Source organism: Manacus vitellinus, unplaced genomic scaffold, assembly GCF_001715985.3.
Source record: "Manacus vitellinus isolate BGI_N305 unplaced genomic scaffold, ASM171598v3 scaffold_25_pilon, whole genome shotgun sequence".
Taxonomy (NCBI): Eukaryota; Metazoa; Chordata; class Aves; order Passeriformes; family Pipridae; genus Manacus; species Manacus vitellinus.
In genome coordinates this window covers 11,818,955-11,840,247 of record NW_021939882.1, presented here as the reverse complement: position 1 = coordinate 11,840,247, position 21,293 = coordinate 11,818,955, and the positions used below count along the sequence as shown (strand labels likewise).

Genomic DNA, 21,293 nt, shown 5'->3' with positions numbered 1-21,293 from the left:
AGGAGCTCCCTGGCCCTGCTGTGCTGAGGAGCCTGAGCTGGGCCCAGCCCTGCAGATGTGCCTGCCCAGGGCTGGGCAGAGGGGCAGGATCCCCTCCCTGCCCTGCTCCAAGGCTCTTCCTGATGCCCCCAGGATCCCATTGGCCTCCCTGGCCCCCAGGACACACGGCTGGGCAGGGACAGCTGGTTGTCCCCCAGGACCCCCAGGGCCTTCTCCTCTCCAGCAGGTCCCCCTCAGCCTGTGCTGGTGCCGTGGTTGTTCCTCTCCAGGTGCAGGACCCTGCATTTGCCTTTGTTGAATTTCAGAGGGTTCTTCTCTGCCCATCTCTCCAACTTGTCCAGACCCTCCTGAAGGGGTGCACAGGCAACACCTCCCAGCTTTGTGCCATCAGCAAACTTGCTGAGGAGGCATCAACCCCCTTATCCAAGTCATTGATGAACAAGTTAAACAATACCCAGAACTTAACCTTGGGGGGATACCACCAGTGACAGGCCCCCAACCAAGCCCTGTGCCACTCATCACAACCCACTGGGATATGACACTCAGCCAGTTCTCAATCCAGCCCACTGCCCATCCAGCCCACATGGCCTGAGTTGAGTGTCAAAGGCCCTGCTGAAGTCAAGGTGAGCAATACCCACTGCTCTCTCCTCAGCCATCCGGGCAATCATTCCATCTTGGAAGGCAATCGGGTTGAGCAAACATGACTTGCCTTTAGTGAACCCACACTGACTACTCCTGATCACACTCTGGGCCACCTCAGTCCCCCCAGGCCACCTGTTCTACACCCCACACCACCCCTGTGCCTCTTCCCCAGCCCCTGCCAGCTCACCTGGCCACAGCATGGACCATGTGGCCCCTCCAGCTCCCCTGGGCCAGACCCCAGCCAGCAGTGCCTGATGGTCCTGTACTGGGGGCTGCAGCCTCCCTCTCACACTCCAGGTGTTTCCTCCCTCTTCTGTGCCCTGTCCATGCAGCAGCTGCTGTCCCAGGCGCAGCCAAAGCCCTCAGCCCCTGTTCTGGAAACGCCCCTGTTCAGCCCCTGGTCCCTTTCTGGCCCGTGAACATCATTTGGAGGACGCCAAGCAGGGCAGGAGGCAGGGAGAAGGGAGACAGGGGGAGATGGAAGGGTTTTATGGAGCCATAGGGTTATCTCCCATTTCTCCTTTCCTGGGAAGCATCACCTTCCTGCTGCCCCATCACTGCTGGGGGTGTCTGAGGGCATGCATGTCACCCACAGGGGGCTGGGTCAAGCCCCCCTGTGCTCCAGGCACTGCCTCAGAGGCACTGAAGGAGTGGTGACTGTCCAGAGAAGGGCAGCAAGGCTCAGGAGAGGCTGGAATAGTGCCCAAGGAGCCCAGGGAGGAGGTGGCAGTGGCTGGCTGGGGGACTGTGCCCCACAGCCCTGCCCCGCACAGGAGAGATAAGCACTGGGCTGGTTGGGAGGGGTGAGGGCCTCCTGCCCCACAGCACAGCCACAGCCCAGCCCCACAGCCCAGCCCCACAGCCCTGCTCGGCCAGGGCATCCTCCTGACTCCCTTCTGGGCCCAGGAGGGCAGGAGGTCACACCAACCCCAGGCAGATGAGGCTGGGGAGCAGAGCTCCCCTGTGCCCCTGCAGGGCCCTGGGCTGGGGCTTCTCCTGTTAGTGGGGGGGACTGGAGCTGTCAGTCCCTGGCTCTCAGGAGCACATGGCAGTGATGAGCCACCAAGCCCACCCTTGTGGCACTGTGGGGAGCTCACCCACCTCTCCTGCCTGAGCACAGGTCCAGGACTGCAGCCAAAGACCCCCACAGCCTCAGTGTGCAGCTTTGCAACCCCACTGCCTGCCTTTTTTGCCCCAAAGATGCCCGGCAGGGGGTTTGGGAGTGCCAGGGACCAGGGAGCACCTGCCAGTTCTGCCTCCAGGACAGTTCCAAATGGGACTAGCTGGAAACACAATGATGAAAGCACACTGAAGCCATTTCCTTGTTCCTTTCATTAAGTGTAGCAGGAGGCTGCTTCCCTTGTGCCTCCCCACCAAGGTGATGCTCTCCCGGGGATGCTGAGCGGGGGGGCTCATGGCCGTGGTGTCTCCCCAGCCCCAGTCTGCCTCCCTGGGATGTGCCAGCTCTGCCCTTTGCCATCAGTCAGGGCCCTACCCTGCGCTGCCCCTGGGCTCTGACCTGTGCTGTGCCATGTCAGGGGGCAATCGTGTTCCCGGGACAGCAAGTGCTGCCACAGCCTGAGCCCACTGCAGCCTCCTCTCCCTCCTGTGCTGCCTCTCAGCTCTCCAGGACAGGACATATCCCAGGAAAGCACCAGCGAAGCCCTACCAGGAGCTAGGCCCAGCTGGGCAGCCTAGCCACCCAAACAGAGGCTGGGCTGGGACTCAGTCCAAAGCTGGGTTTTTTACCCTCAGGGTTGTGCCAGGAGGATGTTGTGAATTTCTGAACTACCTGGTCGGATTTAAAGTCCTGCTTCTCTTCTGAGGCTGAGCAAGTACCAATTTCAACCCTCAGAGGTATTTTTTCCACATGCACCTAGTCCCACACAGCCCTTTTTAATCCTCCTTGGAGCAGGAAGACAGTGGATTAGGTGTGGCTTTAGGAGTAGATCTGCTGAGATAGAAGTTTTGTGTCCAGTGTGCCAGGGACAGTGTGCACAGAGGGGCAGGAGGTCAACTTACTCTGTGCTTCCCAGGCACTCCTGCCCTTCCAGCTCCATCCAGGGACTCTACTCTCTCTTTCCTCCTGGGCAGTGCTGCAAGTACTTCCCCAAGGAAGCTGAGTGCCTGCCTGCACAGGAACACAGCAGAGCCTCATCCCCACCAGGCACACTCCCCAAACAGGTCACACTGTCCCGAGCTGGGGGAGAAGGCTCCCAGGAAAGGGAAAGAAGGCACTGCAGGCACATGGAGATTCCTGTGCCTGGCTAGAAACTCAGCCTCCCCTCCCCTCTTAGTCAGGCAGGAGCTGTGACTGGGATCTGCTCAGTCCTGTTTGTGTCACTGGATGGTGTTTGAGGCTGACAGAGCCCAAGGGCCGTGCCTGGCACTGACCAGCTCCCACCACAGGTAGGTGGGAACATCATCCTGTTGCCTTTTCCCCAAAGTTTTACTAAATTTTTCTTGATTACTACCACCCACAGAGCAGTAATTTATTCCAGAGCTGCAGCACCACTGGAGCTTCCTGAAATAAGTATCGGCCTGTGTGGAAAACAAACCCCCAACAGCCTGTCCCAGTGCTGCCAGTGCCTTCCCAGTGGTGGGATGGCAACACTCAATGGCTCAGGAGAGCAGTCACTCCTTCCCCGAGAGGTACTGCCCAGCTGCTGCACCTCCTGCCTCCCTGGCAGGTTTTCCCAGCAAGAAACTGTTCTCAGCATGACACACATCACCTCATTTCACTGCTCCTTCCCCAGTTCAATAATTTAGCTTATAAAGGAGGAGCTAAGAAGAGCACATTAATAAATAAAGAACATCTTTGAAAGATGTATTTAAACTGCGACAGGGAAAATAATTCATTGAAGAAGCAAAGGCCAATCCTGATCAATGATTCAGGACCCTGGAGGCAGCAGAGGATCCGTCCACAGCTCCGTGAGCCCAGCAGGGAGGAAATGGTGCATGAGCAGCTCCCAGAGCAGCCCCCTGTCCTGGGCTGCCCCAGCCCTGCTCTGGCAACAGCTGGCTGCCTGTTGGGGGAGGCAGCAGGAACAGCTTCCACCGAGGATGCTTTGCAAACTGTTTCACTTAAGGACATTTCCTTTCAGCGCCTGAAACGCCCACCTCGCTCTGCCGGAGAATTCCTTCTCTTTTTCGGACTGTGGTTTTATCCAGGGGATCACTTTTGACAGGAGCAGCAGCAGCAGAAGGGAATTCAGGACAGAAGTCACTTGCAGTCAAGCCTTGTAAAAATAATTCTCAGGAGATGGCCAGCCACGTGCTCCTGCCCAAGCCCAGAGCAGGGTGGTGCTGTGACAGGACACAGCACGTTCAGGACACACAGAGCCGCCCATCCCGATGACACACACGGCTCCTGGGAGCAGCAGTTGCTGTGGACATGAACGTCCTTAGCCACTTGTTCCTCAAAACTTCCAGGAAAGCCCCCAGCCATGTGATCCAAGTAAACTGGGACAAATACAGACTTGCCACTTGAAAAACCCAACAGAACAGGGCCTGGACCCACAGCCTTTGTGTCACTTGTGCACTCATGGGCGACCCACATTCACTCCACCAGCCTGGTGGAAGCCCTGCGGGCTGGCAGTTGGCACCATACCCCACAACCACCCTGGAATCAGCCACAGCAGAGCCAGGGTCCCCAGGCCCCACCAGCTCCCCTGCTGAAAGCAAAGCACTGAAGTGTGGGTTGGATCTCCTCAGTCCCCCTGCAATAAGGCAGCACAAGTGCTGTGCAGACCCCCCTGCACAGCCGCCTGCCCCCCACAGCACCCCATGCTGGGCACCCCGGGCACTGCCCTTCCCTGCTCCTCTGGCTGCCCCGGGCCCCTTCCACACCAGGACAGAAGGCTGCAAGCTCCCCCTCACTGCCCAGCCTTGGTCCCTTCCAGTCTGTAACTTAACAGAAAGCTCACAGAATCAGCACTTGTAGCCTTCCCCCATAGCTTCTCTTATTTAGGAAACTGTCTAGAGCCAGAAAAAAAATCCTTTCCTCCCTCCTAAACAGCTGAGGTGTCAGGACAAAGCAGCTGTAAACTGTGTTTGCTTTTCAGTCAATGACACAGAGAGACACAGATGTGGAAAAAGGAGACACAGATACCTTTACTGTGGCAAGGAGAACACACCTCCTTGGAAGACTGGGCTGTAGAGGCCACGGTGGGCAACTGCTGCTCCGAGCCTGCCGCTGGTTTGCTAAGGCTGAGCCCAAGCACAGAGTGCCTGAGGGTGAAGTCCCAGTTACTGCAGTCACAGGACTTCAGGCATCTCGTGAGTGCAGCAGAGACACTCTCAGCAGGAACCAACTCTGACCTGACACCAGAGACCTCCTTTTTTCCTGTGAATGAAGCCCAAGTTCCAGACAGGCTGCCTGTTCCCCTGGAGCTCTCACAGGCAGTAACAGGCTCGTGTTCTCCATCAAAGGCCAGGATACCACGAACTCCATGTTGGACACTTTTCTGCTTTTATTTTAAAAAAATCCAGAGTGGATCCAGTAACAGTTTTATTATCAAGGAAATTGTTTCACCATAAGCAGAGAACAGACACAGGATGGAGCAGAAGGCTCAGACAAGCAAAGTATTTAACTTCCACCTAGCCTCTTGTGTAAGAAATAATGTTACAGCTGAGTTTGAAGTACCCCTTTTCCTTGAGAACAAGGGTACGAGCCTAGCTCAGGGCTGAACAGTCTCCACCAACGTCACCAGCCTTGCCCTACTGCTCACAGGCCTCATTACCTGCTCACAGGTCCTCAGATGCACAAGGAGGGTCCATGCAGTTCTTCTCCTCCCTGTTCCAGCACGACTTCCATCTCCACCCTCAATTTAGTGACATGGTTTCCAAACTGGGATCTCAGATTTAATACACCATTGTGTCAAGTATTAAATGATCAGCGAGTGCCCGGGTGCCTCAGGTGAACGCCCCAGGGCCCAACGCCTAACTCTGTCTGGCACGAATTAACTTTCATCAAGTGACAATTTATCTAGCAGACACATCACTAAGTTTATACATTAAAGAATTTTATATATAGAATACTGCAAAAACACAGTAAGTCTGAATTCTGCCCCTTTCTGCTCAGGAAGGTCCCTTCTCTCCCAAGCATCAAGAAAATCGACCTCTTCATTGTACTCCAGCCAAGGCAAGACAGAGACTTATTGCTTCTCTTCCTTCTGATCCCCTGAACTTCCAGAACCCTCTCGTTCAGAGGCCATCTGTGAAAACATTGGTTTGTTAGTCGTAGTAACACCAAACTGCTCCCGGACATTCTTCCCCAGCTCGGAGAGCCCCTCCCTCAGGGCAAGGGGCAACTGTGCACTGGAGGACAGAACCAACCTCACCTCTGCAAGAGCTCTGAGAGGGAAGGAACGATCTTCCCATTATTTCTGCTTTCCCAGGGGATGGAACAAGCTTATACTGCAGCTTTGGACGTTTGCAGTTTGACATCAGGAAAGCAGCTTTCCACAGTAAGGACAGCTCAGCACCCCCAAGGTCACCTGGGCAGTGCAAGACCTCCCTGGACAGGTAACAATACACTGGCCAGAATTCAAATGGGGGGGCCTTTCACTGGGAAGGAGATGGAGAAGAAAATCCCAATGGCCTTACTACTGTGGCTTTGGGCAGACTGAACAGGAAGCCTGTTTTAGTCATCCTGAAAATAAGATCAGGCATTGCTTTTCTCCTTCAGGCACCCCCCGCACTGAGGGAAAAGCCCCCTCTGTGTTCTTCTTGATGCTCCTCATGAGGAGCTCCCAGCACTTCTCCATGGAATGCTGTACAGTACCAGAAGCCCTGGCCTGGATGCAGGGCACCTATGGCAGCATGGCCACGACTTCAGGCCTCCAGCTCTCCCTGACCTTCCACAGCTGCCCCTTCAGCCAGTGTCACTCAGAGGGAGCTGCTCCAAGGCTCAGCACCAGCCCAGCCCAGCTCTTCTCTGCAGTTTGGGATCCCAACTCCCTCCCAGCCCTTAGCTGGAATCTGGTGTTCCAACTCCCTCCCAGACCAGCTCTTACCTGGAGTTTGGGGTCCTGACCCCCCCCTTTCCCCATCCCAGGGCTCTGAGATTGAAGTGCCCCCAGACTTACCTTCTTGTATGCCATTTCAAAGAGCTTCAGGGAGGCCTGCTGCAGGCTGGTTGCTGCCTGCCTGATGTTCTCCCCCGTTTCAGAATCTTTACGAGCCAGAAGTTCCCTCATTTTAGCAATTTCTTCCTTTAGTTTGTTGCACTGCAAATAAGACACAACAAGCACAGTGAAATGCTGCACTTGGTTCACTGAGAATCTCCATCCCACCTATTTGCCACAGCAAAACTACCTTTCCTTGCCAGAAATCATGAAGTTAAGCCTCACACTGAGCCTGCAGGGACCAGGACTGTGCCCAGTTCCCAGTGGGCACCTGTCCACTTCACTAACCGTGTCCCAGTTGGCGTTAATGGGGCCTTGTTTGCTGTCTGGGCAGAGGTGCCAAGGACAGAGAGCCCTGCAGAGCCTGACAGCTCGCCAGCCGTGTCTCTGCCTGGCACACCTCAGCCATGAGTCAGCCACCCCAGGAGCCAGGGGAAGGGGAGAGAAAGCTGGTTTTCATCGATATTTAAGGCACTGTCAGGGAGCCAACGAGTAAGGCTGCTCACCACCCTGGTTAATCCCCTCGCACGTGGGAGGAGAAGCAGAGAGGCAAACCAAAGCAGTGTGGGCTCATCCCAGCCCTGCAGCCATCTGTCAACCCCCACACAGGCTGGCATTCCCCTGCCAGCCTGGCAGGGTGCTGGAGGGGCAGGGGGCTCCTGGGGACAGCTGTGCAAGGAACAGGCAGAGCTCTGGTCACACCACAGTGAGGGGAGGGAGAACAACAGATGCTGTCAGCCCCCATTGGCACAGGGCTGCTCCAAGCACTGCTGCCCACCTCCCCCTGGTACTCCCCCCAAAAAAAGTTATAGGGAACAGTCCCTGCAGGGAACAGGGATTTAGGCTTTGTCCTGCTGTATGAGAAAACTCCAGTGATCATAACCCCAGAGAGCCAGCCAGTATCATGGAATCACAGAATGGTTTGTGGGGGAAGGGACCTCAAAGCTCATCCATTCCCACCCCCTGCCATGGGCAGGGACACCTTCCACCAGCCCAGGTTGCTCCAAGCCCTGTCCAACCTGGCCTTGGACACTTCCAGGGATCCAGGGGCAGCCACAGCTTCTCTGGGCAGCCTGTGCCAGGGCCTCCCCACCCTCCCAGGGAAGAATTCTTTCCCAATATCCCATCTAAGCCTGCCCTCTGTCCATTTAAAACCAGTGCCCCTTGTCCTGTCACTATCTGCTGGCTGAGAAACAGCCTTTTAACTGACCAGAGGCTACTACCAATAAACTATAATCATGTCCCCCAAACACCCCAGAAACCTTTTTATTCTGCTTCCCAGAGACTGGGTGCTCTGTTCTGAACTTGGCTTTTGAAATCCACAGTGCACCACCTCAGAGTGGTGTGAAAAGCACTCTTTGATACTAAAACATCCGTTTCATTCTCAAGAGAGAAAAACTGGAGCTAAGCTGATACAATAATTTTTATTGCCCCCCCAGCTCCTGGGTGCTGTGCATGCACTGCCAGGACAGCACAGCAGCTCTGCCTTTCTCCCTGTGTTAACACACTGGCAGGCACTGTCCAGGATCTCCAGCTTTGGAGCCAAACTCTCTCACAGGCTCCAGCACAGTTCTTATCAAACCACTGCAAGGCCAAGCCAAGGACAGAGCTCGTGCAGAAACCTTTCACGAGCAGCCTCCAGGCTCTGAGATCCTCAGTGACACTGAACTCACACTTTGAAATGGGGTATTTGCCATTATCCAAACCCTGCTCCTCTAAGTTTGTTGTACAGCCACACTCATCCCAAGTCCCAACACCAGAGACTGAGGACTATGCCACCTTTACCTGGCATGAAAACATGCCCGGAGCTGGTGCCAGGGGCCAGAGCCAGCTGTGAGTTAAGTGAGAGTCTGAGCAAAGACTGGATAAGGAACCTTACCTGCTTTACACTACAGGGTCAGGAACTCCCTACCTCATCTGCTGGCAGCTGATCCTTGAACTCCTCCATCTTGGACTCGGTGTCGTGGATGATGCCCTCAGCCATGTTCACAGCTTCCACACGTTCCTGGGGACACAGCTCGTCAGGGGCTGCTGCAACACCACTGCTGACACAACCTGAGGACATTTCTCTGCCCCAACTGCCAAGCTCCATTCTAGTTCCCACATAGGGTCCTTCTTAGTGTCAAGGGGGCAAGAAACGCAAGCAAACAATTCCTAGATGCACTCTGGCACCAAGAGGTCCAAAGAGGCCAGTCAGCCCTCACACTGCCACACTCAAACTCACTTCCCTGAGGTTGAAGTACTAAAGCAGTATCACTGTTGGCACACTGGAACTTCAGGGACAGCACAGCACACTCTGCTCCTTGGAAAGCAACAGAGCTTTTGGAAAAGCTTTTGAAGCTTCTTCAGCAACAAGGACACTAGTCACCTAGACACCTAATCACCTTCCTCTAGAGCTCACTGAACAGGGGTGAGTCCCAGTTCAGGACTACAACAGGGAAGAACTTATCCAGCAATTTAAGATACAAAGTAAGGCAGCAGGAAGGTTTTCATTGCAGTCTCTTCAATGCCTCCCCTATGCTTCATGGTAATGACGAGGTTATTTAACAGTGGGACTTTCACACCAAGCTCTTTGATGGTTCTCCATCTAACCCTCAAATGCTCATCAGCCAGTGCTTTGTGGCTTTACAAATTCTGAGGTGATGTTGCTTCCTGTGAATTTATTCCCTGCCTTCTCCCCTTCAGTCCCTTTCTGATCCCTTCACTACTGAGGGCACGATTTACAGCACTGCCTGAACACCTGAGGCAGCTTCCTACAGACTGGAAGAGCACAGACTGGATCAATCCCATGTGCCAGTTCCTGCAATCATTAATCATATGCTGGTGCCATATCCCAGAGTCAGCCTGTGCTGTGTCTACTTAAAAATCAATGCTCTATACTTAGTTGGATAATTCATTAGTATTACCCTCATTAAAGCAATTAGTTCCAACCATCAATCCTGTGTGTATCACAGGTCCAGTCACTCGACTGGCAAGTGTCAGTCTTTCCTTGACACAGCCAGTGAGGATTTCCAGCACCTCCTGATGGCCTCCCCTGCACTGAGGGGCAACACTGTGCTCACATGGATATGGAATTCCACATGCCACAGTGAGACTTCAACCACTATGGAAAGCAACCTTCCACTTTAACAAGGAAGAGGCTGAGGTGCACTTGTGTTTGGCAGGTTCTATAAATTAAGTTTTCAAATGAACTCAGAGTAGCTTAACTATACCCACAGGGTCTCCATCTAACCAGAGCACTGCTGTGAGCACCCACCTGCAGGGGGCTGGCTCCAAAGGCACAGGCAGGTGGGCAGCAAAGAGCAGTGATGGCAAAAACATAAGTAGAGCTGCAAAGCTGTTAGTCATGAGCAACAGGCAGGTGAGTTTGCCCACTGCTGCTTCCATGGCCCGGGAACTCCTCAGGGAGCCAATAAAATGCCAGGCACACAGGGCAAGGCACCCAACCCAAACCCCAGAGCCAGATGTTTCTGCAGACACCTTCTTGCAACTCAGTGTGAACTGACTGTAAGGAAGGCAGCAGATACAGGGGTAACAGCTCAAGGGCTCACAGAGCAGAGCCCCCAGCCCCTCAGAGGTGAGCACAGCCACTGGCACACGGGTGACAGGCAGCAGGGACCCCCCGTTACCTTCCTCCGCCTGTCCTCCTCCGCGTACTTCTCCGCGTTCTTCACCATGTTCTCAATCTCATCCTTGCTGAGCCCGCCCGAGGACTGGATCACAACTGCAGCACAGAGGAACATCAATGAACAACGTGCTCTCACCTTGAGGAGAGGATTATCTCCAAACCTAACAGCAGCCTCGCTCAGGGACGCTGCCCCTGTGAAGGTCTTGTGGGCAGCACAAAGCCAGCCGGTGTTTGCAGAGGCAGAGATGCTGCTGGCAAGGTAAAAACCTGATCTCTCAGATCTACAAACTCCACAGCCTGCCCGCTGGTCTGGTCTGCAGGTCCCTTCGGCTGGTCTTCAGTTACTTCTCCTGGAAAGTGAGGGAGCACCAAAGCCCCCAAAGCAAAGGGGCATCCCAGGTTAAAACACGGAACTTAAAAAAAAACAACCTCCCACCAAAAACCCAACTAACAAAAAAATCCAAGGAGAAGGAATTGTTTTACCAAAGATTCCTATCCCTGTTGGAAAGCAGCCCAGGCTGGTGGCAGGATAAGACAAGTTCCCCACCCAGCTCCTTACACTGCCCTTAATAAGGGAATGTAGCAAGATTCTGTGAGTAGGCTCTTAAAGGTCCCTTTTTTCCCCCTTCCATTAGTGTCAAAAAATATAGTCTAGACTTAACTAATTTCTGCAGTAATGCCTAATTTCATTGTGAAAGGGAGGACCAATATCCAGGACATCCAGGTATATTAAAATCCTCATATGAAGTAAGTTTTCTATGTAAAATCTGCCAGTGGTGCAAAACCCTGAACAAGGACACACATACACGAGTCCTCTGGATACAGATGTGGGATGAGCAATTCAGCTTTGTAATTAGGACCACATCTGCACACAGGTAGGCAGCTAAAAAACATTCTAGTTGCCTATTATCAGAAGCCTTTTACTTAGCAGCAAAAGGCTGCCACACCCCCAAAATCTACAAGGAAATCGAAGTAACAAGCAGTGTGGTTTTGGTAAGATGTGGCTGCCGAAAAGCCAAGAGTGTGATTAAGAGCAGCACATACCTCTGAGTTGTGCATACGGGGTTAATACTTTCCTTAGCTGAGTGTGCATTCCACTGCTCAAGGGTTGTTTCCAAGAAACAACTGAAGGGCAGTACAGAGGCTTCCCAGTTGGAGGAACAAGAGAGATCTATTTTCTATCAGGGGAATCCGTAAATGCTTCAAATTAATTTTCTGAGCCCACAACAGAGCTTTAGAAACTGTCAACTGTGGCATTAATTACCCTGGAACACCAGGCCCGACATTTCATTGCACCACAGAGCAAAACACACTGACAGCTTGAAGTCCCTGAGCCTCCTGCCAGTTCAAGACTTCCAGCCTAAGTGGATAAAAATGAACAAGGTGGTTACAGGGAATACCTGCTGCTCAAAAATACTTGACTCTCCAGACCTTTGTAATGGAGTAATGACAAACAAATATGGTCTTGGCAAGAGCTGAGTTGTTCAGCTATACACTACACACCTTGGACTCAGAGATCTTCCTAATTTGATTTCTCCCTTCAAGCAGACAGGCTCAGGGACAGCAATCCCTGTGATAGCAGAGGGCACTCCCAAAGGAAGTGTGCCCAGCAGCACAGCTCAAGAACAACTAGTGCTGCATTGCCAAGCAAGGATTTTCTGTCCCTTCAGGGTAACTCAGGGCAGGATGTCACTGCTCTGAGCATCTCAGTGACACAGGACACCCTGGGAAGCAGCAGGAGCACGGCCCACAAACACCTGTGAGCCCTCAGTTAGCCAACCTGTGCCCAAAACCTCTGGGCACTGAGGCATGGCTGACCTGTGCAGGAAACCCAACAAACAGCTGCACTCTGCTGAAACGCTGGTGTAGCGATCCCAGGAGATGGCAGGACTGAGCAAGGACTGTCACACAGGGCAAAAGGACTCATGGGAAAACCCTGCCAGTGAGGACTGCCTTGACCTTGGCATGCTCAGGGGCTTCATCTCCGCCTAACGTGCAAGGAGAGCTTCCCTGGCAGGATGTCAGCAGGCTGCTGGAGAGGGCAGTGCTGTGTGCACACAGGAGCTTTACCACTTCTGTCACTTCTCCCCTTCCCCAACTCACTCTGCCCTCCTTTCCAGGGGAGGCACTTAGCCGAAGATGACTTCAACTGCATCTGTGCTGCATTGACAACAGACTGCTTGGGTCATCCTTGCTCTTCATCAAACCAGTGCTGCAGTCCCCACCTGACTGTGGGGTGCCCATCAAGGCAGCATTCCATGACCTCTGGAGTCACTTGGTGTTCCCCTCAGTGCCCTATGTGCCATGGCACTGCCATGATCCTCCAGGCCTTTCCTCCCCATCCCTGACATCCCAGAGCACTCACTCTGCTGTTCACGCCCGGTGCCTTTATCCTTGGCCGACACGTGCACGATGCCGTTGGCGTCGATGTCGAAGGTGACCTCGATCTGGGGCACTCCCCGTGGTGCAGGGGGAATCCCAACCTGGGAAGAGCAAGGGTTGGCCATCAGCTCCCACAGGGACACGAGGCTCCAGGGCTGGGCACGTTACCCTGGTCATCTGACAATGAATCAGCTATTAACCAACCCTCAGAGCTGAGTCCTCTGAGCACCTGTTGGCATCATGCGGTGCATCAGTATCTGGACAGATTTAACAGGATACAGGTTTCTACCCAGGACAGCTGCACAGAAACCATGTGAGAAAACCCTCAAGTTTGGTTTCAAAGTGATACAGGTTCTGCTTTATTGCTAAACAAGCCCCTCTTCCATGGGCATGGCAGGATGCTCTGTTTCCTCAGTTCTGGACGCAGACTTCACTCACCACTTCCGAGGAACCATTTTAAGACAGTGACAGGCAGCACAGCTTCCTTCTAAAGTACAAAAGGCAAAGCCCTTCCTTTCTGCAGGGCTCTTCCAGCACTGACCAAACCCATTCTGGGCAGGGAGTTTGTCAGGCAGCCCCACACTGCACACCAATCCCTGGAGCACATCTGTTCTCCAGTCAGCAGGGCGTGGGGCTCAGCTTCACAAGGTCTCCACACAATTGTTCAGAATGATGTGTTGACAGTTGACATCATGGCACACACACCACAATCCCAACCAGGCCACAAACCTCCCAGGGTACCCTGGCTCACAGGGACTGCAGGTATCCTGGAGCCTGCTCCAAGTCCTGTCTCTGCAACACCAGAGAAAAGGCCAGCCCTCAGCTTATCTGCTGCACAGGCTTGGGATTGCAGAGGTCTTTTGTGCCCAGAGAGCCCTTTTAGGTCAGCAGGCCCTAAAGCTGCAGCAGCCCCTGTGCCACATAAGGCTGCTCAAGAGACTCTCACCTCCATCTTAAATGCTAGTTGCTCCCCTGCCACAGAAAGGCTGTCCCAGAGCTGGGCCATACCTCTGGAAGCTGCTTTTTTACTACAAATGGGGTCAAATGTCTTCTGTAACTGACTCCCCCTCAACACTGCCTTGAGGGGTCAACTGGAATGGAGAAGGCTCTGAGTGTCTCAAAGAAGGTCGAGTCTAAGGTCATGACCAGAGTAGCCCACATACCAATGTGAACTGGCCAAGGAGTTTGTTGTCACTCGCCATCTCTCTCTCTCCCTGGCACACTTTGATCTCCACTTGTGTTTGCCCATCAGCAGCTGTAGAAAACACCTATGGAAAAGGAACAGTGTGTTACTGTACAGCTAATAAATTGGAACACACGAACTGATGCAGTTACAAACTGACTGAAGGAATAAAAGGAAGCTACTTGGAACAGAAAGAATCACTAAATGTTCATTGTTCTCCTGTTCCTCTGACAAAATTCCAAGGCATCAAGACTAGCAACAGCCAAGCTCAGTGGCATCTTGTCCTATGTGCACTTGGAGGCACAAAACCAGGCCATGCTGTGTCAGCAGCAGGTTCCATGGCAGCCAGCCCCCCAAGAACATCTCCCCCTGAAGCAGCCGGGCTCTGCCCCAAGCCCACGCCCCAGGCAGCTCCAGGGTTATCAGTGAGCACACAGCAGCAGGCCCAGACAAGGCCAAGGAAGGAAAGGATCACACCCAAGTCTGTCAGAGCCTTAAAACATAGGAAAGAAGATAACTCCTCCTGAGGCATGCAGCCCAAGAAAGGCGGTTTTCAGCGAGTGTGGTGCTCAGTTGCAGAAAGTCTCCACACGATTCTTCTTCAGAATGATGTGTTGACAGTTGACATCATGGCACACACACTGCAACAACCCTGAGCTATCATCCTGGGCTATCTTGGCACCCTTTAATTCAACTCCCCTCCACTCCTGGGCACACTAATAATCAACAGAGATACTCAGTGACTGACATTCAACCTCATTTCTACAACTGCTTCTCCTTGCCAGATGAGGAGGAGACAAGACCATCTACTGGGATGCTTTGGGAAGCCTTCACTGGGTGTCCAAGAGCACCCTGAAAGTCCCCCCCATCCAGAGTCAATTCGTACCTGGCTCTTCTTGGTTGGGATGGTGGTGTTCCTGTTGATGAGCTTTGTGAAGACACCTCCCAGTGTCTCAATGCCCAAGGAGAGGGGGGTTACATCCAGCAGCAGCACGTCAGTGACGTCCCCAGCCAACACCCCACCCTGGATGGCTGCACCGATGGCCACGGCCTCGTCAGGATTCACGGCTTTGCTGGGAGCACGGCCAAACAGCTCCTGCACAGTCTGCTGCACCTGCATGGAGACACAGCACAGCTGTACTGGAGGAACCACCACTGCCACAGACCGTGCCAGCCTGGGCTCAGCCTGGCATCCCTGGGCTCCTGCTGCCACACGAGCCTGCGGCATGACAGAGACACTGAGCTTCAGGTCTGTGCCCCATCTTCCACGCACCCTATGAAATGCACTCGTTTCAGTCTAGACAACCCCTTCTCTGGAGGCTTTTGTGCCATCAAGTTTGCAGCTGCAAGTCAACTCACAGCAGTGCTTTTATGTAGCCCAGCCATATTCAGAAGGGGTCACTCCATGCTCCCTGGGAACTCCCACAAGCCAACGCTGAGCAGAACACAGCTGTCAAGGACAGCACAGCTGTGGAGGCACAGACAGGGAAGGTAAAACAAATCCAGAAGCACAGTTCATGTTGTTTGTGTGCAATAAAGGAGAAAAAAAAGGGAATTGTGTAAAGAAGAGAATTTTCCAACTCTTTACTGAACAGGCTGTTTCAGCAGAGCAGATGTGCCGTGTCAGCAGCCTGAGAGGCGCTGTTAGCACTGCACTGCTCGGCCCCTTTGGAAGGACTGTGCCCGTGATTCCAACAGACTTACTGCTGAGGCATCCACATGGGAATGCAGCAAGGGTCTGCACCACAGCACAGCCCAGAACTCCCCTGCTCTGCCCCACAGGGGAAGGGTGTGGGACTTGTGCTCCTCTCCGAGTACAGCTGTTGGGCACACACCAGCACAGGGGAGCACAATATGCCTGGAAAACTGCTGGGAGCAAACACCCAACTCTGCACTGCAGCCAGGAGACACCTGCCCAGAGTGTTCATTACAGAGGAACACTCTTTATGTGTGAGCATATAATTAAGTGCAAGTCTTTCCCTCTGGAGGCATATTTTACAGAAACATTACTTCTAACCACCCACGGTACTTCTCCTCGAGTACTGGCCATGGAAGCGCTCCAAAGAAGCCACATTCCCTCCTAGCAGGGTGAAGAGAAGAGAACAACATACAGAAGAGAAGGTTCTGGGCTGTGTACAACACATCAGCACTGATTTCAGAACCAGAGCTGTAACTACAGGCACTCAGGAAAGCATTCTGTAAGCATAAGGCCACAGATGCTGGGGGTTATAAAGGAGGGGGGAAGGAAAAATAAATACAAAAAAAATAAAAATCAATATTTAAGTCCTGTCTTCCACCCCTAAAGGATAAATAATGTTTCAGAAGAGGCTTTCCCACTGAGTGTTTGTCATCACTTTATATGTAAGTAATCACACCATTTTTCCTTTATCCAGCTGGAACAACAGGGATTTTGGGAACATATAGCAGAGTTACTCCACTTAAGTTTTGGTCAGATCAGGAACTTCTGTTTATCTTGTTGCTCTGGGTGACCTTCTGCTCACACAAATATCACCTCCAGCCATCAGGGTCATTTAATATAGGGAGGAAAAACCCTCTCACCAAACTCCAAATGAACCCCAAGCAGGACCATGTACACACATACTGCCCTAGAGAGAACCTGCAAATCACAAATCTTAACAGCAAACAAACAGTCCAAGCCTGACTGATTCCTCTGGAATGAGATTCTGATGCTCTGTAGGAGAGGACACGCTGACCCTTGGAGAGAGCAGTGCACATCCCTGTTCAGCTCTGGCTTGGGGAGCAGCAGCCTGACTGGCTGGAACAGGAGCAGTGAATCACCTGCAGACAGCACCTTATCTACAAGACTGTGCATGTCAGCACAGCAGTCTTTTAAGTTACCTGTTAGTGCTTATCTGCACTGAATAGAAGGGCCAGGCATTAGATAAGGAGTGTCTGGAACAGACAGGGAAATGGGCCTGCCAACACCCAGCCTCCCACAGGTATCTGATCACACACAACCAGCAGGTATCAGAGCAGTTCTGCTCCTGTAGCTTCTTCCCAGCTGCTGTAAGTGCTCTATACAGGGAGCAAAGCCCATGGGGGGCAAAGACAGGTGACTGTCACTGAAGTGTACCTTTATGACACACTGAGGCCACAGCAAGAGAAACACCCTGTACATCTCCACAGTGCTGCCTCTGTCCATCCATACCAGAACATCAGGCTGCAGCTGAACATGCAACTCCAGGCAAGTCCCACTTCACTTTGTGAAGTGCAACTCAGCTACAGCCCCCAGACCAAGCTGAGCTAATTAACAGGATGAGAGTCCCTCAGCACTGCTTCCATGGGACTCCTCAGCACATCTGCTCTGCTCTGGGGGCCCTCAGCTGCTGGGGTTCTGAAGCCACCAGACTCTCAGCTTTTCTGCTGCAAGCCCAGGGCAGCTGTGCCAGCTCTGCCTGGAGTAGGGACTGAGCTCATACCTTTGGCATTCTGGTCATGCCACCGACCAGGATGACTTCCCCAATGTCACTCTTGCTGACTTCAGCATCCTGCATGGCCTTCTGGCACGGTGCCACCGTCCTCTTGATGAGATCAGCCACGATGCCCTCAAACTGTGCCCGAGTCAGCTTCATGTTCAAGTGCTTTGGTCCCGAGGCGTCCATGGTCAGGTAGGGCAGGTTGATGTCAGTCTGCAGCACAGAAACAGGCTTGGAGTGAACACAGCAATGGAAAACAGGGCTGCTCCACAGTCAGATCAAGTTACAGCTTCTGTTGGCCTGTACTGAAGCATCTGCATGGCTGCTCACCCTACAGCCCAGGCCTTAGGTGGCTGGAACACTTTTATGTTTGTCTCTTCTCTCAGAGAAGAGACAGTTATTTTGTTCCACATCTCACGGTTACAACTGTTAAGCTCCCATTTTAATACTGTGTTATTGCAAGGTTTTGCATTGTTAAGAAAAACAAATTAATTAGTCATAGCCAAGAGGTAAGAGCTGAAACACTGGAAGTGACAACATTAATCCTGTTCCTTTAGCACAACTCAGGAAAAAGCCCATCTTCAGAGTTCCCAAAGATTCTGCCAACTAACATTCCATACCAGGTAAGCTCCTTGAAGAAAAGAACTCATGGCTGTTTTCTAAATGCCAACAACTCATGTTCGACAGCCAAAGTTAATTAGTGCAAGGGACCATAATCCCCACTTCCTGTGGCTATTTCTGAATCTCTTACAAATTCACATGCTGGATTTTTAAAGCAAATCTTATACTGAAATCATTCAAGTGCTGAGTCATGCTGACATCAAAAGACACTACAAATCAAAGCAATTAAAACATTAGTGCTTTAAGCTCTAGAGATTAAGTTTACACAACAAGAACTAAAGCCACGTTACTGACTAGAGGTGTGCAGTCACTTTACAAACAGCGTGGTAAAAAGCATGAGGGGAAAATGGGGCCAAAAGCAAGTTGTTTTCCCTTCACTGCTAAAGAGTTAAGGAATTCAGTTTTTCCTGCTATGAACAAACTGGATTTGCCAGCTCTTGAGCACATAAAACAGAGCCTGCTATGTCTCTGGCAGAACTAAGCATCCATTGTGACTGGCCTAAACTCCTTGCTATGAGCTCCCCACTGGCCAACAAAAAGACCACCATCAAATAAAATTAAAAATGTTTATTCAGAACCTAGAAATTGGCAGAGTCCCCATTTCAATTACTATATAATTGACCTTAATTTCACTTAGCCAGGACTATTACACTCCCAACTTGCTCCTTCTCCAGCTCCTCATTCAGTAGTGAATAAAGGACACGCTTGAATGCATTAATACACAAAGTGGATGGAAAAAGGAAAGGGGGTGTATGTTGCCCAATGTCTGGACAACTCTTCTATAGGCAAGTAAGTTGAGATTCTTTATAGAAATCACTATACAAATTAGCTGTTTCAATGGAATGAGTAGCATCAAGGTTTTCCAAGGCTTTTGAAGAGCTTGCACAAATAAGTGGTTCCAGTAACCCAGCAGCACTGGCTGCAGCTGAATTCCCTGCAGCACAGGGAAATTCTGAAACACAGAGTAAGCTGGGAACAAGGTCGCATTCCCTATAAGATCAGAAAACACACTGCCAGAAAAAAAGGCAAAATCCAGCACCATTCTCAGCTCCCAACAAGCAACTGTGCTCCAGAACAGCTCATCCTGGTACAGGACTTGCTGTGACAGTGACACCGTTTGGTTACACAGAAGAGCTTGTTCTGCCACAAGAAAAATCAGCAATGTCAGAGCTTTGTACACAAAGCCAATGCAAAACTCACAGCATCTCACAACATTGTACCAGACTGCTCTGGACCCAGGCACGTACCTGCACAGATGATGAGAGCTCACACTTGGCTTTCTCTGATGCTTCTCTCACTCTCTGAAGGGCCATGTTGTCTTTAGTGAGGTCAACACCCGTCTGAGTGACAAACAACAGGTTAACAGACTCAGCTTCTGCTCAGGAGTCACCTCACTGCAGTTCACCTTCTCACCACTCTTGACTCTAAAGATATTTCTAGAATACAGCCTGCTATGTGCACTTCTGCTGCTCTCTCACTTCTGGCAGAGGTATTTAGCATTTCAAATGTGCCAGTCCTCTCTGCTCTGCAAGTGATTATACAGTAAGGTACAGATTAAAAGCTTGGAAAAGCTGCTGCATCACAGAAAACAAAGACAAGGCTGAATTAGCAAAGGAGTTGGAATTACCATTGCAGTTTCCCCCAGCAAACCCTGTCTTGCACCTGTGCTATCACGTTCAACTGCACCAGATACTGATTTTTAAAAGCAAGCAGACTATGCATAGGAGAGTCCTGCTACACAAGAGAGAAAAAAGGCAGAAGTCCTGCTATTCTATGTCTTCCAGGAGATGAATAATCCACCTCAAGAAGACAAATGTAAGAACTGGAAGCTGGGCCAACAGGTGTCTAATACTCTTAAATTTTAACTGTGCCATAAGTGACTAAACAAGTCCTAATAATTAAAGATTCCCATTCTTCTACAGAAGTGAGTTTGAAAAGCAGGGTAACACTCTGCTCTGAAGAGACACCTTACCTCTCTCTTGAACTCTTTCACAATATGCTGTAGTAAAGCCTGGTCAAAATCTTCTCCACCTAAGAAAGTGTCACCATTGGTGGACTTCACCTCAAAGACCCCCTTCTGGATTTCCAGCACAGAAATATCGAAAGTGCCACCACCCAGATCGTAGACTGCAATGCTGCAGGGAGAAAGGCAGGAAAACATCACTTTCTACACAAAGTTGTGTGGCTCAAAACTCACTCTCCCCAAAAGATGCAGTGTGCAGAACTCACTCTGTTGCCCACAGAAGTTAAAAGCCCCTCTAAAGACAGCAGTAAACAAACCTCACAGTGCACAAATCCTTTGAGCACTGTGAGTCCACGGGGCAGTTTCTCGGGCTGTGCTGCACGATGCCCAACCTTGCCCATTATTTCAGAGAGGGCAGTTCCTCCCTCTTCAAAACCAGACCCACATCCAATGACAAGGGTAGGGACACCACAACTATTATGAAACACTGTCATCTCCATCAGAAATACACAATCTCTAACAGAAAGAAGCCCTGCATTTACGTAACCAGCCCTGACAGCAGCAGAAGGCTGAATGCAGGCAGGGAAGCTGCAGGCCATGGGTACCTGCCACAGCTCAGGGTACCTCCTGTGCTACCCTGCAGCACCACTGGCTGTCACCCAGCTGTCCTGCCACACCCATCACTGCCACCAGTGGGCAAGATCATTAAATTGACATCAGGTTTGATAATTAAGTTGTAGCTGCAAGTTATGAACTCTCCTTCTGTAACAAGGTTGGCTGGCACAGAGCAGAGGTGACATTACACAGCTCTGACTCATGGCAGTGAGTCCACCTTGGCACAACTCCAACCAACGCTCTAAAAACCAGAAAGAACAAGAGGCACTTCCAAAGCAAATCCCAGCACGTTATTTGGGAGAGGGGAGGTGCAATGCACAGGCACTCACACTTTGTCTTCTGACTTGTCCAGACCATAGGCAAGAGCAGCTGCTGTTGGTTCATTAATCACCCTCAAAACATTCAAGCCAGCGATCTGCCCAGCATCTTTGGTAGCCTGAGGGATAAAGAGGAACAGTGCTGACTACTGAAGTTAAATGCAATTTATAAGCCCCCAAATCTTATAGCTTGATGAGTACCTGTCTCTGAGAATCATTGAAGTAAGCAGGGACTGTGATCACAGCATTCTTTGCTGCGTGCCCCAAGTAATTTTCTGGAAAAAGAAGGAGACAAAACAGAAGGTTATCCTTGTAAGAACATCAAGTCATTATTCACAGAATCACAGAATGGTTTGGGCTGGAAGGGACCTTAAAGC

At 51.5% G+C, this 21,293-nt stretch overlaps 1 protein-coding gene and 1 non-coding gene across 2 annotated transcripts in view; both read right to left on the bottom strand.

Annotated features, from left to right (window-relative positions):
• Positions 1 to 5,094: 5,094 nt before the first annotated feature.
• The window catches only part of HSPA9 (heat shock protein family A (Hsp70) member 9), an 18,173-nt gene continuing 1,974 nt past the window's right edge, over positions 5,095 to 21,293 (bottom strand). Inside the window, exons 2-13 of the mRNA XM_029960225.1 lie at positions 21,118 to 21,191; positions 20,929 to 21,035; positions 19,994 to 20,156; positions 19,269 to 19,361; positions 17,404 to 17,613; positions 14,850 to 15,077; positions 13,944 to 14,048; positions 12,764 to 12,881; positions 10,400 to 10,494; positions 8,683 to 8,775; positions 6,732 to 6,872; positions 5,095 to 5,858 (exon numbers count right to left, since the gene is read on the bottom strand). Coding sequence (XP_029816085.1) covers positions 5,799 to 5,858; positions 6,732 to 6,872; positions 8,683 to 8,775; positions 10,400 to 10,494; positions 12,764 to 12,881; positions 13,944 to 14,048; positions 14,850 to 15,077; positions 17,404 to 17,613; positions 19,269 to 19,361; positions 19,994 to 20,156; positions 20,929 to 21,035; positions 21,118 to 21,191 — 1,487 coding nt within the window. The 3' untranslated portion in view covers positions 5,095 to 5,798. The remainder of the gene's footprint in view (positions 5,859 to 6,731; positions 6,873 to 8,682; positions 8,776 to 10,399; positions 10,495 to 12,763; positions 12,882 to 13,943; positions 14,049 to 14,849; positions 15,078 to 17,403; positions 17,614 to 19,268; positions 19,362 to 19,993; positions 20,157 to 20,928; positions 21,036 to 21,117; positions 21,192 to 21,293) is intronic.
• On the bottom strand, positions 14,528 to 14,599 carry LOC112841115. The gene has a single exon (XR_003212748.1). It is a non-coding gene; the product is annotated as a small nucleolar RNA SNORD63 (small nucleolar RNA).